Source organism: Manduca sexta, unplaced genomic scaffold, assembly GCF_014839805.1.
Source record: "Manduca sexta isolate Smith_Timp_Sample1 unplaced genomic scaffold, JHU_Msex_v1.0 HiC_scaffold_1941, whole genome shotgun sequence".
In the NCBI taxonomy this organism is placed as follows: domain Eukaryota; kingdom Metazoa; phylum Arthropoda; class Insecta; order Lepidoptera; family Sphingidae; genus Manduca; species Manduca sexta.
In genome coordinates this window covers 13,233-30,554 of record NW_023592856.1, presented here as the reverse complement: position 1 = coordinate 30,554, position 17,322 = coordinate 13,233, and the positions used below count along the sequence as shown (strand labels likewise).

The following is a 17,322-nucleotide window of genomic DNA, read 5'->3' as shown; positions in this document are numbered from 1 at the left end:
AATCGCGTGGACAGTTGAGCGTCCACTCCTAAAGCCAAACTGTTTGTCGGTTAAATTTGGGACCGACCTCTCGAGATGCTCGACGAGGCGCGCGTGTATAATACGCTCAAAAGTTTGGCGACCTCGTCGAGCAGCACGATGGGCCGGTAGGCCGACGGCGACTCTGCGGGTCTCCTCTTTCTGCAAAGGACGAGCTTCCCGGACTTTCCAACGCGCCGGGAAGACGCCCTGCACCATACAGGTGAGTAGGCTGTGGAGCCGGGCCCCAGGTACTCGAGGGCTACACCCAGGCTTTCCCGGGATGCCGTCGAGACCCGGCGGTGTTTTTGCCCCGCAGCCGAACACTGCCGCCCGCATTTCCGCGGGCGAAACCTCTGGAATATCCCTTGCCGAAAGTTCGACGACGATGACGCAACTCCGGTGGCGCCATCGGTGGAGGAGTGGTCTCCTCGGTGGCCGGGAACAAGGCCGCGACAACGTTGGCCGCCATCTGGCTGAGACTCTCCGACAGGAGGCGCCGCCGTACGAAGCTTGTTCATAACTAGTTTGTATGGGCGCCCCCACGGGTCCGCGTCGAGAGTCTCCAAAACCCTACGTGCCGCGACCTTGGCCCTGTGAATGGCCACCCGCAGCGCTTCTTCGCCTCTTTATAGAGGCCGTAGAGCTGCCGCTCCTGGTCTTCGTGGTCTCTTCCTCGATTCGGCGGCGGCGATGGCGCGCGCATCGACGGCGCGCAGCCACGCATGACGCGCGCAACTGCGCTAACTCCGCCGACCACCAGTACACCTCCCGCCGCGGAGGACGACGGAGCGCCCGGGGCATGGCGGCGTCGCAGACATCCGACATTGCCACCCCGAACCACCCGCCTCCTGCTCTACCCGAACGGACCCTCCGGCTCGGGGAGCCACTGCCAGAGCGGCCAACTCTAGGGCCTTGTCGAGGCGCCTTAACGCCCACCGCGGGCCGTCCTGTCGAGGGGCACTCGGTCCACCAGTATTATTGATACTCGGGGCGCGGAGACATCGAACCTTATATAACGGTGGTCCGACAGCGTCTCCACGCCCACGAGGACTCTCCAGCCCTGGACACGACGTGCGACGGCGGGGCTCCCAAACGACAAATCCACAATAGACCCGCCGTTGTGCCGCACGCACGTGTCCACCGACCCCTGTTCAGGACGACCAGGCCGACGGAAATCGCCCATTCCTCCAGGACCTCACCGCGAGCGTCGGTCGCCGGCGAACCCCAGACCGCGGACTTCGCGTTGAAGTCGCCGGCGACGATCGCCGGGTGAGGTTGGCCCTGCTCAACCAGGCCCCCAGCCGAACGAGAAAGGATTCGAACTCGGCCAGAGGTCTGTTGGCGGAGAAATAAACTCCTACAATCCACAAGTCCCCAACAGAGCCGCGACGCATCCCTGGCCCTTCTCGACTTTGCGAAGGGCGGGGAGCCAGCGGCACCCGGTGATGATGGCCACCGACCCGTCGATGTCCCCTACCCAGTTATCTCGGGCGGGACAAAATACGGTTCGGCGACCACGGCCATTTGCACCGACCACTGCGCCAGGCTTTGGGACAACAGGTCCTGGGCGCGGGCGCAGTGGTTGATGTTCGCCTGGGGAAACTTAGGTCCATTACTGATGGGCGATCTCCTCCACGTCCATCTCGGCCACTGGTTGCGGTGGGCCTGCCGCCTGCGGCTGGGACGGAACCTCAGCCGCGGCGGCATTCCTTCCTGGGGCGGCGCCGGTTGCGTCGGGAGGGGGCAGAACAAGCCTTCCCCGAGCCGGTGCCTGGGGCCTGCCGGCGGCAGCGCAGACTGCGCAGTTCGCCGGGCCTTGCACTCGCGGGCTTTGTGGCCCGCTTGACCGCAGCGATAGCACAACTCGCTGCGGTCCAGCGCAGTCGCAGCGCCCCTAACGTGCCCGCCTCCAGGCACCGGAAGCACCGCAGGGCCGCGACTCGAGGACGGTCACTGAGCCGCGGTCCAACCGATCAAAATTCGGCCCGCCCCTTCACCTTTTGGGCCGCCTTTATGGGCAAACGAACCCAGGCGGTCCCAACGCCGGAGCGATCGGGGCGAATTTGCCCCACCTTGATTGCGTCCGCGGACACTCACCGGCTCTGAGAGGGCCGCTGCGACCGACTCCGGAGTGGCCGTGTAGTCCAACTCGTCAGCCGCAGTTTCAGAGGCTTCGTGGGTCGGGAGATCTTAATATCCTCCGACCCACCGAAGCACTCCCTCAGCCTTGCGGCGAAGGAGTCGGCCCTCTTCCGAATTGGCCCCGGGCACCTCATACATGGGGGCGCCCGTGGCCGTGAACTTCGGCTTTAGCCTCGAGATATCCGGCCGGTGAGGTCCACGCGATTCTGTGCGTCCGTGAGGACGCCCGTACGTCATCCCTTTGCCACCGCTGCCGGCGTCAGCGAGATTACCACGGCCGCAGAACGTGGCGGTCGCAGTTTGGCTCCTTTGGCGCGTCGGTTTCGGCGGCTGCGCGCTGGATGTTGGCGCTGCTGTCGACTCTTCCTTCTTCTTTCTCTGGCCACCTCGACCCACGGCGTGTCCATGTTAGCCGGGGCGGCAGTACACGGGGCTCTGGAGCGGGTTGAACTGCCGGCTCTTTCTTCCGCTCTTCTTCGGTTTGGGCCTGGTGCTGGCTTTACAGCCGCCGCGCTCTTCTCGCGTCTTCTTTGCTGGTGCCATCGCGGGTGTCGAAACCGCCGCAGTAGAAGGGCCCGCACGGCTTGCGGGGCACTGGAAGGTCCAGCGATGGGAGCAGGGATAGTGGGGGCAGGAGCGGGAGCCTGAGCCGGCTGGGCCGTCTTTTTCCTCCCCTTTCCTTTCTCCTTCCTCGGCTTGGCGTAGGTTCCACCAACATACCCATCGCTCACTGGGAGTTGACATCCCCGGGAGTAGTCTTTCGTGCCAGCGGTGGCCGTTGCGCTGGGCCCATGAGGATCGACTCCATTCGAGCTTGGACCCTCGCTTCGACCATCGCCAGCATTTCTTCTGTTGACGGCCCTGGCGGCCGCCTCCAGTCTTCGAAGCGTCGTTTCAGAGCAGTGTTCTCCTCCTGAATCGTCTTCATATTTGCCTCGAGCCGGGCACAGTTCTCCTGCCACTTAGCCTCGCTCAAGAAGAGCGATTGCGGCGGACTCAGGTTGTCTACATACCTGGCAATTTTGTTTGTGACCCAGTTTAGGGCCTTCTGGGAAGTACCTTTGAGGTTGCCAGATTCCTCACTGTTGTGCGTACTACCTGGACACACTGTCTTAGGTCTTCCCTCAGCACGGGTCGGTCCTCATCTTCGGTCTCTGATCCTTGGGAGGATCGGCGACTTGACAAAATGGAGCCGGTCCTCCAGTCTCTGTCGGCCTTCTTCGCCTTCTTCGCGCTGGAGCTTATCCCTGCTCGAGCTGAGCTCCTCTCGCCGACATATTTGCCGACTGAGGGCGGGCGTCCTCTCCCTCTGCCGTCGGTTGTTTGCGCTTCTGGCGCTGGTTCGTCGGTGTCGCTGGTGAATTGCGAAAACTGTCCTTGAGCGCGAGTTCTCCTCCAGAGTTTCGCTGCGTACGGTGGAGCCGCCCCACTTTTGAGTCCGAGTCTGGCTCGGAGGCCGTACAAATTCAGCTGCCACCTCCATGGGCTTCTCGCCCGTTTCTCCTTCTCTACTTCTGCCATCAGCGGGCTTTCCCTCGAACTCCCGGCCTCCCCAACCCCGGATTCCGGAACCGGAGAAGGCAACTTCGTCAAAAGAATTATTGGGTTTTTTTGTTTTTAAGGATTCCATGATTGTTCCCACGAGTATGGGGAAGGGGTGGTCCGCCCAGGCAGTGCCCCTGTACCTGGGTAAGCCTAGCGTAACCCGCACAGAGTGTCGGCCGGTACTCTGGCGGGGGTCGCACTCGAGACCGAACTACCCATCGGCCATGCATCCTCGCGGTGCGCCGCCGAGTGGGATTCGGGGTGTTTTTGTATAGAGGTTTTCTTCCTCGCGGTCCGGGCGGTTAAGCCAAGACCCTCGGTCCGGCAGGAGCGCGAGACATATCCACAGACCTCCATACCGGGTTACGATCTATGACGGTGGCAATGAGAGGGAAAATCCCCCCCCACTGCCTGCTCGGGGCGGGGTGAGCGCACACCGAGCCCGCCGACACCCCGGGACGGAACCGAGCTGCCCGAGATGGGCCCCACGACGTTGTCCTAGTCGACGGCGGAAAATATCGTCAGCGGGCCTACTCGCCAACGCCACAAGTGACGGGAGACTGGTCGACGACGACACTCCCGACGGCGTATTAGACGGCGGCCGCCGCAAGAGGCGACGACCGTCAACAACTCGTTGTCAGGATATTCGCCGGCGCGCAGATCAGCCTGATCGGTCTGATCGACGCGCCGTTGCCCAGGGTGCACCACGAGGAGGTTTCCTGACCTAGCACCCAACCCTAACCTAACCTTTTTTTGGTTTCGCGGAGAAAGTACCTTATTACTACCGCCCAGCCTTCACGGGGGCGACTGAGCGGTTATGTTGGGGTAGCCGTTGCCTTACGACCCGACAATTGAGCGGCCCGGAACCCACGGGCGGCGGTCGGGCCGAGTCCCTAACCCTAACAAACTAGTCCCTACGCAACGACCTACCAACTAAAACTCCGCGTTGACCCTCTTCGGCGCATAGGGACGGCTGCGTGCTACCTCGTGACACCAGGTCCGAGTTTCGTCCGCGGCCGCCCCTGCGCGGTGCCGCCTTGCGGCCCGTCTCCTAAATGGGGGGGGGGCTCCTAAGCCCCCGCGCACCGAAGGACGCTCTCAGCGTCAGCGGCAGCGTGAGGTCAACACCACACTGCCGCCCATCCCGGGGTCAACCGAAAGTGTGCGATGAACGCACTACACGCACTGAAAAGTGCGCGCGCACTAGGACGGACAGCCCCTGCTGCCCGCCGACGACCCCTTCGTGGCCCCTATTAGTCGCCTCTCACGACAGGCAGGGGTTTACCGTGGTGGTATTCTCCAAACGCCCCCATTCCACAGGGCGGGAGACGCCGGTCAGTCGTCCACCCGGCGCCTCCTACGTCTCCTCTGACGGCGGGAGGGATCGGCCCGTTCCCGATCCCTCTCGGCACTCTCCTTCTGCGAGAGAACCACCTCACAGAAGTGGGCCACCGCACGCCAGGCCTCCCGACTGTCGACCATGGACGCGACCACAGCCGGCAGCGAGAGGTCTCCTCCGACGACTGACACGAGAGCGCTGCGCTCATCGTCCCAGGCTGGGCAAGACTCCAACGTATGTTGGGCCGTATCCCGCGGGCAGTTGTCACAATGGTGACACACGGCGCTTTATTTCCGTCCTTTGCTATCTGACACAGGTACTCCCCGAAGCACCCATGCCCGGTGAGCACCTGTGTCAATCTAAATGTTGCCGCGCCGTGGCGCCTGTCCAGCCACTGTGCAAAGACAGGACGCACTGCCGCGACGGCCCGAAGCCCCGCTGACGGGGCCTCCAGCCTGAGACGCCACTCCTCCACGGCGGCTCGCCGTAAGGAGGCCCTTTTGGCCTACACCTTCAGGGCCGGACGCTGCCCATTCCTGAACGCCTCCTCCCTCCAATGGAATGTATCGGAGAGAGCCTTGGCGTCCAGATCCCAGGGCAGGAATCCGGCCAAAAGACTAGCCGCCTCGAACGAGACCGTGCGATACGCCCGTATGGCCCGCTGCGCAATGACCCGCTGCGGGCCCCGCAGGAAGCGGCAGAACGCTCCCCTAGGGCGTCAGCCCAGACCGGGCTGCCGTATAGTGCTATGGACCGCACGACCCCGTGGTATAACCTTCGACAAGGGATATTTGGACCTTCCAGGTTGGGCGGCAGGGCTGGAAAGAGCGCCCGCCGCCCTGGTCAACTTTGTGCTTTTAAAATGGGCGCTGAACTCCCACCGGCTGTCCAAATATCAAACCTAAATACTTCATGGTATTGCCGATGGGAATCCGCACCCCCTCCACTACGATGTGGGCACCGGCCGGTGGCCCCCGCCGAGGCCCGTGAAAGCAGATGGCCTCGGTCTTCTCGAGGGCCACCTTTAAACCTAAACGCCGAATGCGGCTCACTACATGACCGGTGCCCACCGCCGCCAGGATCGCGGCGCCCTGGAGGAGTCTTAGACGTCGCCGTGACCAACGTGTCATCCGCATAACACGTCACGTCGACGCCCCAGAGATTGGCACCACGGAGCACCCAGTCGTACCCGATGTTCCACAAGAGGGGCCTAGAACCGACCCCTGTGGAACACCGCACGACATCGCTCTTCGGTGCCACCCGTCGGCGCCCGGATACACCACGTACCTGTCAGAAGGTACGCGTGCACCAGACGCCTGAGATAGGGCGGCACCACGTGGTACCGCAGTGCTTCGTTGATGCATGGCCAGGAGCGAATTGAAAGCGTTGGAGATGTCGAGTGAAACGGCGATGACGACCTTTCCCTGGCCACTGCTGCCTCCGCCTGCGACTTGACCCGCAGAATCGCGTGGACAGTTGAGCGTCCACTCCTAAAGCCAAACTGTTTGTCGGCCAAATTTGGACCGACCCTCTCGAGATGCTCGACGAGGCGCGCGTGTATAATACGCTCAAAAAGTTTGGCGACCTCGTCGAGCAGCACGATGGGCCGGTAGGCCGACGGCGACTCTGCGGGTCTCCCTCTTTCTTAAGCAGGACGAGCTTCCCGACTTTCCAACGCGCCGGGAAGACGCCCTGCACCATACAGGCGGAGAATAGACTGCGGAGCCGCGGCCCCAGGTACTCGAGGGCTAACACCCAGGCTTTCCCGGGGATGCCGTCGAGACCCGGGGCGGTGTTTTTGCCCCGCAGTCGAAACACTGCCGCCCGCATTTCCGCGGGCGAAACCTCTGGAATATCCCTTGCCGAAAGTTCCGACGACGATGACGCCAACTCCGGTGGCGCCATCGGTGGAGGAGTGGTCTCCTCGGTGGCCGGGAACAAGGCCGCGACAACGTTGGCCAATAAATCTGGCCTGAGACTCTCCGACAGTGGAGGCGCCGCCGTACGAAGCTTGTTCATAACTAGCTTGTATGGGCGCCCCACGGGTCCGCGTCGAGAGTCTCCAAAACTCCCTACGTGCCGCGACCTTGGCCCTATGAATGGCCACCCGCAGCGCTCTCTTCGCCTCTTTGTAGAGGGCCGTAGAGCTGCCGCTCCTGGTCTTCGTGCTCACTGCTGCGATTCGGCGGCGGCGATGTCTGGCGCATCGGCGGCGCGCAGCCACGCAAGACGCGCGCAACTGCGCTAACTCCGCCGACCACCAGTACACCTCCCGCCGCGGAGGACGACGGAGCGCCCGGGGCATGGCGGCGTCGCAGACATCCGACATTGCCACTCCCGAACCACTCCGCCTCCTGCTCTACCCGAACCGGACCCTCCGGCTCGGGGAGCCACGAGACTGCCAGAGCGGCCAGCTCTAGGGCCTCCTTGTCGAGGCGCCTTAACGCCCACCGCGGGCCGTCCTGTCGAGGGGCACTCGGTCCACCAGTACTATTGGGCCGGATACTCGGGGCGCGGAGACATCGAACCTTATATAACGGTGGTCCGACAGCGTCTCCACGCCCACGAGGACTCTCCAGCCCTGGACACGACGTGCGACGGCGGGGCTCCCAAACGACAAATCCACAATAGACCCGCCGTTGTGCCGCACGCACGTGTCCACCGACCCCTGTTCAGGACGACCAGGCCGACGGAAATCGCCCATTCCTCCAGGACCTCACCGCGAGCGTCGGTCGCCGGCGAACCCCAGACCGCGGACTTCGCGTTGAAGTCGCCGGCGACGATCGCCGGGTGAGGTTGGCCCTGCTCAACCAGGGCCCCAGCCGAACGAGAAAAGATTCGAACTCGGCCAGAGGTCTGTTGGGGAGAAATAAACTCCTACAATCCACAAGTCCCCCAACAGAGCCGCGACGCATCCCTGGCCCTTCTCGACTTTTGCGAAGGGCGGGGAGCCAGCGGCACCCTGGGTGATGATGGCCACCGACCCGTCGATGTCCCCTACCCAGTTATCGCGGGGAGGGACAAAATACGGTTCGGCGACCACGGCCACTTGCACCGACCACTGCGCCAGGCTTTGGGACAACAGGTCCTGGGCGCGGGCGCAGTGGTTGATGTTCGCCTGGAGGAAACTAGGTCCATTACTGATGGGCGATCTCCTCCACGTCCATCTCGGCCACTGGTTGCGGTGGGCCGCCGCCTGCGGCTGGGACAGAACCTCAGCCGCGGCGGCATTCCTTCCTTGGGGCGGCGCCGGTTGCGTCGGGAGGGGCAGAACAAGCCTTCCCCGAGCCGGTGCCTGGCGGGCCTGCCGGCGGCAGCGCAGACTGCGCAGTTCGCCGGGGCCTTGCACTCACAGGCTTTATGGCCCGCTTGACCGCAGCGATAGCACAACTCGCTGCGGTCCACCGCGCAGTCGCAGCGCTCCCTAACGTGCCCGCTCTCCAGGCACCGGAAGCACCGCAGGGCCGCGACTCGAGGACAGTCACTCGAGCCGCGGTCCAACCGATCAAAATTCGGCCCGCCCCCTTCACCTTTTGGGCCGCCTTTATGGGCAAACGAACCCAGGCGGTCCCAACGCCGGAGCGATCAGGGCGAATTTGCCCCACCTTGATTGCCTCCGCGGGACACTCACCGGCCCTGGAGAGGGCCGCTGCGACTGACTCCGGAGTGGCCGTGTAGTCTAACTCCGTCAGCCGCAGCTCTGCAGTCTTGGTGGGCCGGGAGATCTTGATATCCTCCGACCCACCGAAGCACTCCCTCAGCCTCGCGGCGAAGGAGTCGGCCCTCTCTCCGAATTGGCCCCGGGCACCTCATGCATGGGGGCGCCCGTGGCCGTGAACTTCGGCTTTAGCCTCGAGATATCCAGGCCGGTGAGGTCCACGCGATTCTGTGCGTCCGTGAGGACGCCCTTGTACGTCAGACCCTTTGCCACTGCTGCCGGAGTCCACGAAATTACCACGGCCGCAGAGCGTGGCGGCCGCAGTTTGGCTTCCATCCGGCGCGAAGGTTTTGGCGGCTGCACGCTGGTTGTTGTTGGCGCTGCTGTCGTCTTTCCCTTCTTCTTTCCTTCTGGCCACCTCGACCCATGGCGTCTCCATTGAGTCAGGGGCCGGCGGCAGCGGACGGGGCTCCGGCGCGGGTTGAACTGCCGGCTCTTTTCTTCCGCCCTTCTTCGGCTTGGAGCCTGGTGCCGGCTTCTTTGCAGGCGCGGCGCTCTTCTCTCGTCTTCTCGCGGTTGCTGGCGCCATCGCAGGTGTCGACGCCGCCGCTGTAGAAGGGCCCGCTACGGCTTGCGGCGGAGCGCTGGAAGGCCCAGCAATGGGAGCGGGGATAGTGGGAGCAGGAGCGGGAGCCTGAGCGGGCTGGGCCGTCTTTTTCCCCTCCCTTTTTCCCTTTTTCTCCTTCCTCGGCTTTGGCGTGGGTTCCTCCAACATAACCGTCGCTCACTGGGAGTTCAACATCTATGGGAGTGGTCTTCTTCTCGTGTGCCAGCGGCGGCCGTTGCGCCGGGCCCATGAGGATCGATTCCATTCGGGCTTGGACCCTCGCTTCGACCATCGCCAGCATCTCCTCTGTGGACGGCCCTTTGGCGGCCGCTTCCAGCTCTTCGAGGCGTCGTTTAAGAGCTGTGTTCTCCTCCTGAATCGTCTTCATATTTGCCTCGAGCCGGGCACAATTCTCCTGCCACTTCTTTGTCTCGCTCTCGAGAAGAGCGATTACAGCGGACTCAGGTTGGTCTACGTACCTGGCAATTTTGTTAGTGACCCAGTTTAGTGCCTTCTGGGAAGTGCCTTTGAGGTTGCCAGATTTCCTCACTGTTGTGCGTACCACCTGGACACACTGTCTTAGGTCTTCCCTCAGCACGGGTCGGTCCTCATCTTCAGTCTCTGATGCCTTGGGAAGGATCGGCGACTTGACGAAATGGAGCCGGTCCTCCAGCTCCTTGTCGGCCCTCTTCTTCGCTTCTTCGCGTTGGAGCTTATCCCGCTCGAGCTGAGCTTTCCTCAAGCCGACATATTTGCCGACTGAGGGCGGGCGTCCTCTCCCTCTGCTGTCAGTCGTTTGCGACTTTGGCGCTGGTTCGTCGGTGTCGCTGGTGAATTGCGACAAACTGTGCCTTGAGCGCGAGTTCCTCCTCCAAAGTTTTTTGCTTCGTACGGTGGAGCCGCTCCCACTTGAGTCCGAGTCTAAGCTCGGAGGCCGTACGAATTCAGTTGCCACCTCCATGGGCTTCGCGCCCGTGTTCTCCTTCTCTACTTCGCCATCAGCGGGCTTTCGCCCCCCGAACTCCGCCTCCTCAGCCCCGGATTCCGGAACTGGAGAAGGCAACTTCGTCAAAAGAATTATAGGTTTTTTTATGTTTTGTAAGGATTCCATGATTGTTCCCACGAGTGTGGGGGAAAGGGTGGTCCGCCCAGGCAGAGCCCCCTGTACCTGGGTAAGCCTAGCGTAACCCGCACAGAGTGTCGGCCGGTACTCTGGCGGGGGTCGCACTCGAGACCGAACTACCCATCGGCCATGCATCCCCTCGCGGTGCGCCGCCGCTTGAGATTCGGGGTGATTTTTATAGAGGTTTTCTTCCTCGCGGTCCGGGCGGTTAAGCCAAGACCCTCGGTCCGGCAGGAGCGCGAGACATATCCACAGACCTCCATACCGGGTTACGATCTATGACGGTGGCAATGAAGGGAAAATCCCCCACTGCCTGCTCGGGGCGGGGTGAGCGCACACCGAGCCCGCCGACACCCCGGGACGGAACCGGGAGCTGCCCGAGATGGGCCCCACGACGTTGTCCTAGTCGACGGCGGAAAATATCGTCAGCGGGCCTACTCGCCAACGCCACAAGTGACGGAGAGACTGGTCGACGACGACACTGTCCGACGGCGTAACTAGACGGCGGCCGCCGCAAGAGGCGACGACCGTCAACAACTCGTTGTCAGGATATTCGCCGGCGCGCAGATCAGCCTGATCGGTCTGATCGACGCGCCGTTGCCCAGGGTGCACCACGAGGAGGTTTCCTGACCTAGCACCCCAACCTAACCTAACCTAACCTAACCTTTTTTTTTTTTTTTTTGGTTTCGCGGAGAAAGTACCTTATTACTACCGCCCAGCCTTCGCGGGGGGCGACTGAGCGGTTATGTTGGGGTAGCCGTTGCCTTACGACCCGACAATTGAGCGGCCCGGAACCCACGGGCGGCGGTCGGGCCGAGTCCCTAACCCTAACAAAACTAGTCCCTACGCAACGACCTACCAACTAAAACTCCGCGTTGACCCTCTTCGGCGCATAGGGACGACTGCGTGCTACCTCGTGACACCAGGTCCGAGTTTCGTCCGCGGCCGCCCCTGCGCGGTGCCGCCTTGCGGCCCGTCTCCCTAAATGGGGGGGCTCCTAAGCCCCGCGCACCGAAGGACGCTCTCAGCGTCAGCGGCAGCGTGAGGTCAACACCACACTGCCGCCCATCCCGGGGGTCAACCGAAAGTGTGCGATGAACGCACTACACGCACTGAAAAGTGCGCGCGCACTAGGACGGACAGCCCCCTGCTGCCCGCCGACGACCCCTTCGTGGCCCCTATTAGTCGCCTCTTACGACAGGCAGGGGTTTACCGTGGTGGTATTCTCCAAACGCCCCCATTCCACAGGGCGGGAGACGCCGGTCAGTCGTCCACCCGGCGCCTCCTACGTCTCCTCTGACGGCGGGAGGGATCGGCCCGTTCCCGATCCCTCTCGGCACTCTCCTTCTGCGAGAGAACCACCTCACAGAAGTGGGCCACCGCACGCCAGGCCTCCCGACTGTCGACCATGGACGCGACCACAGCCGGCAGCGAGAGGTCTCCTCCGACGACTGACACGAGAGCGCTGCGCTCATCGTCCCAGGCTGGGCAAGACTCCAACGTATGTTGGGCCGTATCCCGCGGGCAGTTGTCACAATGGTGACACACGGCGCTTATCTCCGTCCTGCTATCTGACACAGGTACTCCCCGAAGCACCCATGCCCGGTGAGCACCTGTGTCAATCTAAAGAATTGCCGCGCCGTGGCGCCTGTCCAGCTCACTGTGCAAAGACAGGACGCACTGCCGCGACGGCCCGAAGCCCCGCTGACGGGGCCTCCAGCCTGAGACGCCACTCCTCCACGGCGGCTCGCCGTAAGGAGAGCCCTCTTGGCCTCCACCTCCTTCAGGGCCGGACGCTGCCCGTTCCTGAACGCCTCCTCCCTCCAATGGAATGTATCGGAGAGAGCCTTGGCGTCCAGATCCCAGGGCAGGAATCCGGCCAAAAGACTATCCGCCTCGAACGAGACCGTGCGATACGCCCGTATGGCCCGCTGCGCAATGACCCGCTGCGGGCCCCGCAGGAAAACGGCAGAACGCTCCCCTAGGGCGTCAGCCCAGACCGGGCTGCCGTATAGTGCTATGGACCGCACGACCCCGTGGTATAACCTTCGACAAGGGATATTTGGACCTTCCAGGTTGGGCAGCAGGCTGGAAAGAGCGCCCGCCGCCCTGGTCAACTTTGTCCTTAAACGTTTTGAAAATGGGCGCTGAACTCCCATCGGCTATCCAAAATATCAAACCTAAATACTTCATGGTATTTGCCGATGGGAATCCGCACCCCTCCACTACGATGTGGGCACCGGCCGGTGGCCCCGCCGAGGAGCCCGTGAAAGCAGATGGCCTCGGTCTTCTCGAGGGCCACCTTTAAACCTAAACGCCGAATGCGGCTCACTACATGACCGGTGCCCACCGCCGCCAGGATCGCGGCGCCCTGGAAGGTCTTAGACGTCGCCGTGACCAACGTGTCATCCGCATAACACGTCACGTCGACGCCCCAGAGATTGGCACCACGGAGCACCCAGTCGTACCCGATGTTCCACAAGAGGGGCCTAGAACCGACCCCTGTGGAACACCGCACGACATCGCTCTTCGGTGCCACCCGTCGGCGCCCGGATACACCACGTACCTGTCAGAAAGGTACGCGTGCACCAGACGCCTGAGATAGGGCGGCACCACGTGGTACCGCAGTGCTTCGTTGATGCATGGCCCGGGGAGCGAAGTAAAAGCGTGGGAGATGTCGAGTGAAACCGCGATGACGACCTTTTCCCCCTGGCCACTGCTGCCTCCGCCTGCGACTTGACCCGCAGAATCGCGTGGACAGTTGAGCGTCCACTCCTAAAGCCAAACTGTTTGTCGGCCAAATTTGGACCGACCCTCTCGAGATGCTCGACGAGGCGCGCGTGTATAATACGCTCAAAAAGTTTGGCGACCTCGTCGAGCAGCACGATGGGCCGGTAGGCCGACGGCGACTCTGCGGGTCTCCCCTCTTTCTTAAGCAGGACGAGCTTCCCGACTTTCCAACGCGCCGGGAAGACGCCCTGCACCATACAGGCGGAGAATAGACTGCGGAGCCGCGGCCCCAAGTACTCGAGGGCTAACACCCAGGCTTTCCCGGGGATGCCGTCGAGACCCGGGGCGGTGTTTTTGCCCCGCAGTCGAAACACTGCCGCCCGCATTTCCGCGGGCGAAACCTCTGGAATATCCCTTGCCGAAAGTTCCGACGACGATGACGCCACTTCCGGTGGCGCCATCGGTGGAGGAGTGGTCTCCTCGGTGGCCGGGAACAAGGCCGCGACAACGTTGGCCAATAAATCTGGCCTGAGACTCTCCGACAGTGGAGGCGCCGCCGTACGAAGCTTGTTCATAACTAGCTTGTATGGGCGCCCCACGGGTCCGCGTCGAGAGTCTCCAAAAACTCCCTACGTGCCGCGACCTTGGCCCTGTGAATGGCCACCCGCAGCGCTCTCTTCGCCTCTTTGTAGAGGCCGTAGAGCTGCCGCTCCTGGTCTTCGTGGTCTCTTCCTCGGATTCGGCGGCGGCGATGTCTGGCGCATCGGCGGCGCGCAGCCGCGCAAGACGCGCGCAACTGCGCTAACTCCGCCGACCACCAGTACACCTCCCGCCGCGGAGGACGACGGAGCGCCCGGGGCATGGCGGCGTCGCAGACATCCGACATTGCCACCCCGAACCACTCCGCCTCCTGCTCTACCCGAACCGGACCCTCCGGCTCGGGGAGCCACAGACTGCCAGAGCGGCCAACTCTAGGGCCTCCTTGTCGAGGCGCCTTAACGCCCACCGCGGGCCGTCCTGTCGAGGGGCACTCGGTCCACCAGTACTATTGGGCCGGATACTCGGGGGCGCGGAGACATCGAACCTTATATAACGGTGGTCCGACAGCGTCTCCACGCCCACGAGGACTCTCCAGCCCTGGACACGACGTGCGACGGCGGGGCTCCCAAACGACAAATCCACAATAGACCCGCCGTTGTGCCGCACGCACGTGTCCACCGACCCCTGTTCAGGACGACCAGGCCGACGGAAATCGCCCATTCCTCCAGGACCTCACCGCGAGCGTCGGTCGCCGGCGAACCCCAGACCGCGGACTTCGCGTTGAAGTCGCCGGCGACGATCGCCGGGTGAGGTTGGCCCTGCTCAACCAGGGCCCCCAGCCGAACGAGAAAAGATTCGAACTCGGCCAGAGGTCTGTTGGGGGAGAAATAAACTCCTACAATCCACAAGTCCCCCAACAGAGCCGCGACGCATCCCTGGCCCTTCTCGACTTTTGCGAAGGGCGGGGAGCCAACGGCACCCTGGTGATGATGGCCACCGACCCGTCGATGTCCCCTACCCAGTTATCTCGGGGCGGGGACAAAATACGGTTCGGCGACCACGGCCACTTGCACCGACCACTGCGCCAGGCTTTGGGACAACAGGTCCTGGGCGCGGGCGCAGTGGTTGATGTTCGCCTGGAGGAAACTTAGGTCCATTACTGATGGGCGATCTCCTCCACGTCCATCTCGGCCACTGGTTGCGGTGGGCCCGCCGCCTGCGGCTGGGACAGAACCTCAGCCGCGGCGGCATTCCTTCCTTGGGGGCGGCGCCGGTTGCGTCGGGAGGGGGCAGAACAAGCCTTCCCCCCCGAGCCGGTGCCTGGCGGGCCTGCCGGCGGCAGCGCAGACTGCGCAGTTCGCCGGGGCCTTGCACTCGCGGGCTTTATGGCCCGCTTGACCGCAGCGATAGCACAACTCGCTGCGGTCCACCGCGCAGTCGCAGCGCTCCCTAACGTGCCCGCTCTCCAGGCACCGGAAGCACCGCAGGGGCCGCGACTCGAGGACGGTCACTCGAGCCGCGGTCCAACCGATCAAAATTCGGCCCGCCCCTTCACCTTTTGGGCCGCCTTTATGGGCAAACGAACCCAGGCGGTCCCAACGCCGGAGCGATCAGGGCGAATTTGCCCCACCTTGATTGCGTCCGCGGGACACTCACCGGCTCTGGAGAGGGCCGCTGCGACCGACTCCGGAGTGGCCGTGTAGTCTAACTCCGTCAGCCGCAGCTCTGCAGTCTTCGTGGGCCGGGAGATCTTAATATCCTCCGACCCACCGAAGCACTCCCTCAGCCTTGCGGCGAAGGAGTCGGCCCTCTCCTCGAATTGGCCCCGGGCACCTCGTACATCGGGGGCGCCCGTGGCCGTGAACTTCGGCTTTAACCTCGAGATATCCAATCCGGTGAGGTCCACGCGATTCTGTGCGTCCGTGAGGACGCCCTTGTACGTCATCCCCTTTGCCACTGCTGCCGGCGTCAACGAGATTACCACGGCCGCAGATCGTGGCGGCCGCAGTTTGGGTTCCTTCCGGCGCGAAGGTTTTGGCGGCTGCACGCTGGTTGTTGTTGGCGCTGCTGTCGTCTTCCCCTTCTTCTTCCTTCTGGCCACCTCGACCCATGGCGTCTCCATTGAGGCAGGGGCCGGCGGCAGCGGACGGGGCTCCGGCGCGGGTTGAACTGCCGGCTCTTTTCTTCCGCCCTTCTTCGGCTTGGAGCCTGGTGCCGGCTTCTTTGCAGGCGCAGCGCTCTTCTCTCGCGTCTTCACGGTTGCTGGCGCCATCGCGGGTGTCGACGCCGCCGCTGGTAGAAGGGCCCGCTACGGCTTGCGGCGGAGCGCTGGAAGTCCAGCGATGGGAGCGGGGATAGTGGGAGCAGGAGCGGGAGCCTGAGCGGGCTGGGCCGTCTTTTTTCCCCTCCCTTTTCCTTTCTCCTTCCTCGGCTTGGCGTGGGTTCCTCCAACATAACCGTCGCTCACTGGGAGTTCAACATCTATGGGAGTGGTCTTCTTCTCGTGTGCCAGCGGCGGCCGTTGCGCCGGGCCCATGAGGATCGATTCCATTCGGGCTTGGACCCTCGCTTCGACCATCGCCAGCATCTCCTCTGTAGACGGCCCTTTGGCGGCCGCCTCCAGCTCTTCGAGGCGTCGTTTCAGAGCTGTGTTCTCCTCCTGGATGGTTACCTTCATGTTTGCCTCGAGCCGGGCACAATTCTCCTGCCACTTCTTTGTCTCGCTCTCGAGAAGAGCGATTACAGCGGACTCCGGTTGGTCTACGTACTTGGCGATTTTGTTTGTGACCCAGTTTAGTGCCTTCTGGGAAGTGCCTTTGAGGTTGCCAGATTTCCTCACTGTTGTGCGTACCACCTGGACACACTGTCTTAGGTCTTCCCTCAGCACGGGTCGGTCCTCATCTTCAGTCTCTGATGCCTTGGGAAGGATCGGCGACTTGACGAAATGGAGCCGGTCCTCCAGCTCCTTGTCGGCCCTCTTCTTCGCTTCTTCGCGTTGGAGCTTATCCCGCTCGAGCTGAGCTTTCCTCAAGCCGACATATTTGCCGACTGAGGGCGGGCGTCCTCTCCCTCTGCTGTCAGTCGTTTGCGACTTTGGCGCTGGTTCGTCGGTGTCGCTGGTGAATTGCGACAAACTGTGCCTTGAGCGCGAGTTCCTCCTCCAAAGTTTTTTGCTTCGTACGGTGGAGCCGCTCCCACTTGAGTCCGAGTCTAAGCTCGGAGGCCGTACGAATTCAGTTGCCACCTCCATGGGCTTCGCGCCCGTGTTCTCCTTCTCTACTTCGCCATCAGCGGGCTTTCGCCCCCCGAACTCCGCCTCCTCAGCCCCGGATTCCGGAACTGGAGAAGGCAACTTCGTCAATAGAATTATAGGGTTTTTAAGGGTTTTGAGATAAAGATTCCATGCTTGTTCCCACGAGTATGGGGGAAAGGGTGGTCCGCCCAGGCAGAGCCCCCTGTACCTGGGTAAGCCTAGCGTAACCCGCACAGAGTGTCGGCCGGTACTCTGGCGGGGGTCGCACTCGAGACCGAACTACCCATCGGCCATGCATCCCCTCGCGGTGCGCCGCCGCTTGAGATTCGGGGTGATTTTTTATAGAGGTTTTCTTCCTCGCGGT

The 17,322-nt window shown here is 62.9% G+C and overlaps 1 protein-coding gene across 1 annotated transcript; it reads right to left on the bottom strand.

The window, feature by feature from the left end:
• Positions 1-9,148: 9,148 nt before the first annotated feature.
• On the bottom strand, positions 9,149-15,977 carry LOC119191809 (hepatoma-derived growth factor-related protein 2-like). Its single transcript, XM_037445676.1, has 2 exons — positions 15,546-15,977; positions 9,149-10,375 (listed from the first exon to the last, which is right to left on the bottom strand). Exons 1-2 carry the CDS (start codon positions 15,975-15,977, stop codon positions 9,149-9,151), a joined length of 1,659 nt encoding a protein of 552 aa, XP_037301573.1.
• Positions 15,978-17,322: the final 1,345 nt, after the last annotated feature.

Coding starts and splice junctions, on each gene's coding strand:
- LOC119191809 (XM_037445676.1), bottom strand. CDS start 15,977: ATGGCGCCAGCAACCGTGAAGACGCGAGAGAAGAGCGCTGCGCCTGCA. Junction 10,376..15,545: donor CGGCCACGGGCGCCCCCGAT/GTACGAGGTGCC, acceptor CTTTTGACGAAG/TTGCCTTCTCCAGTTCCGGA.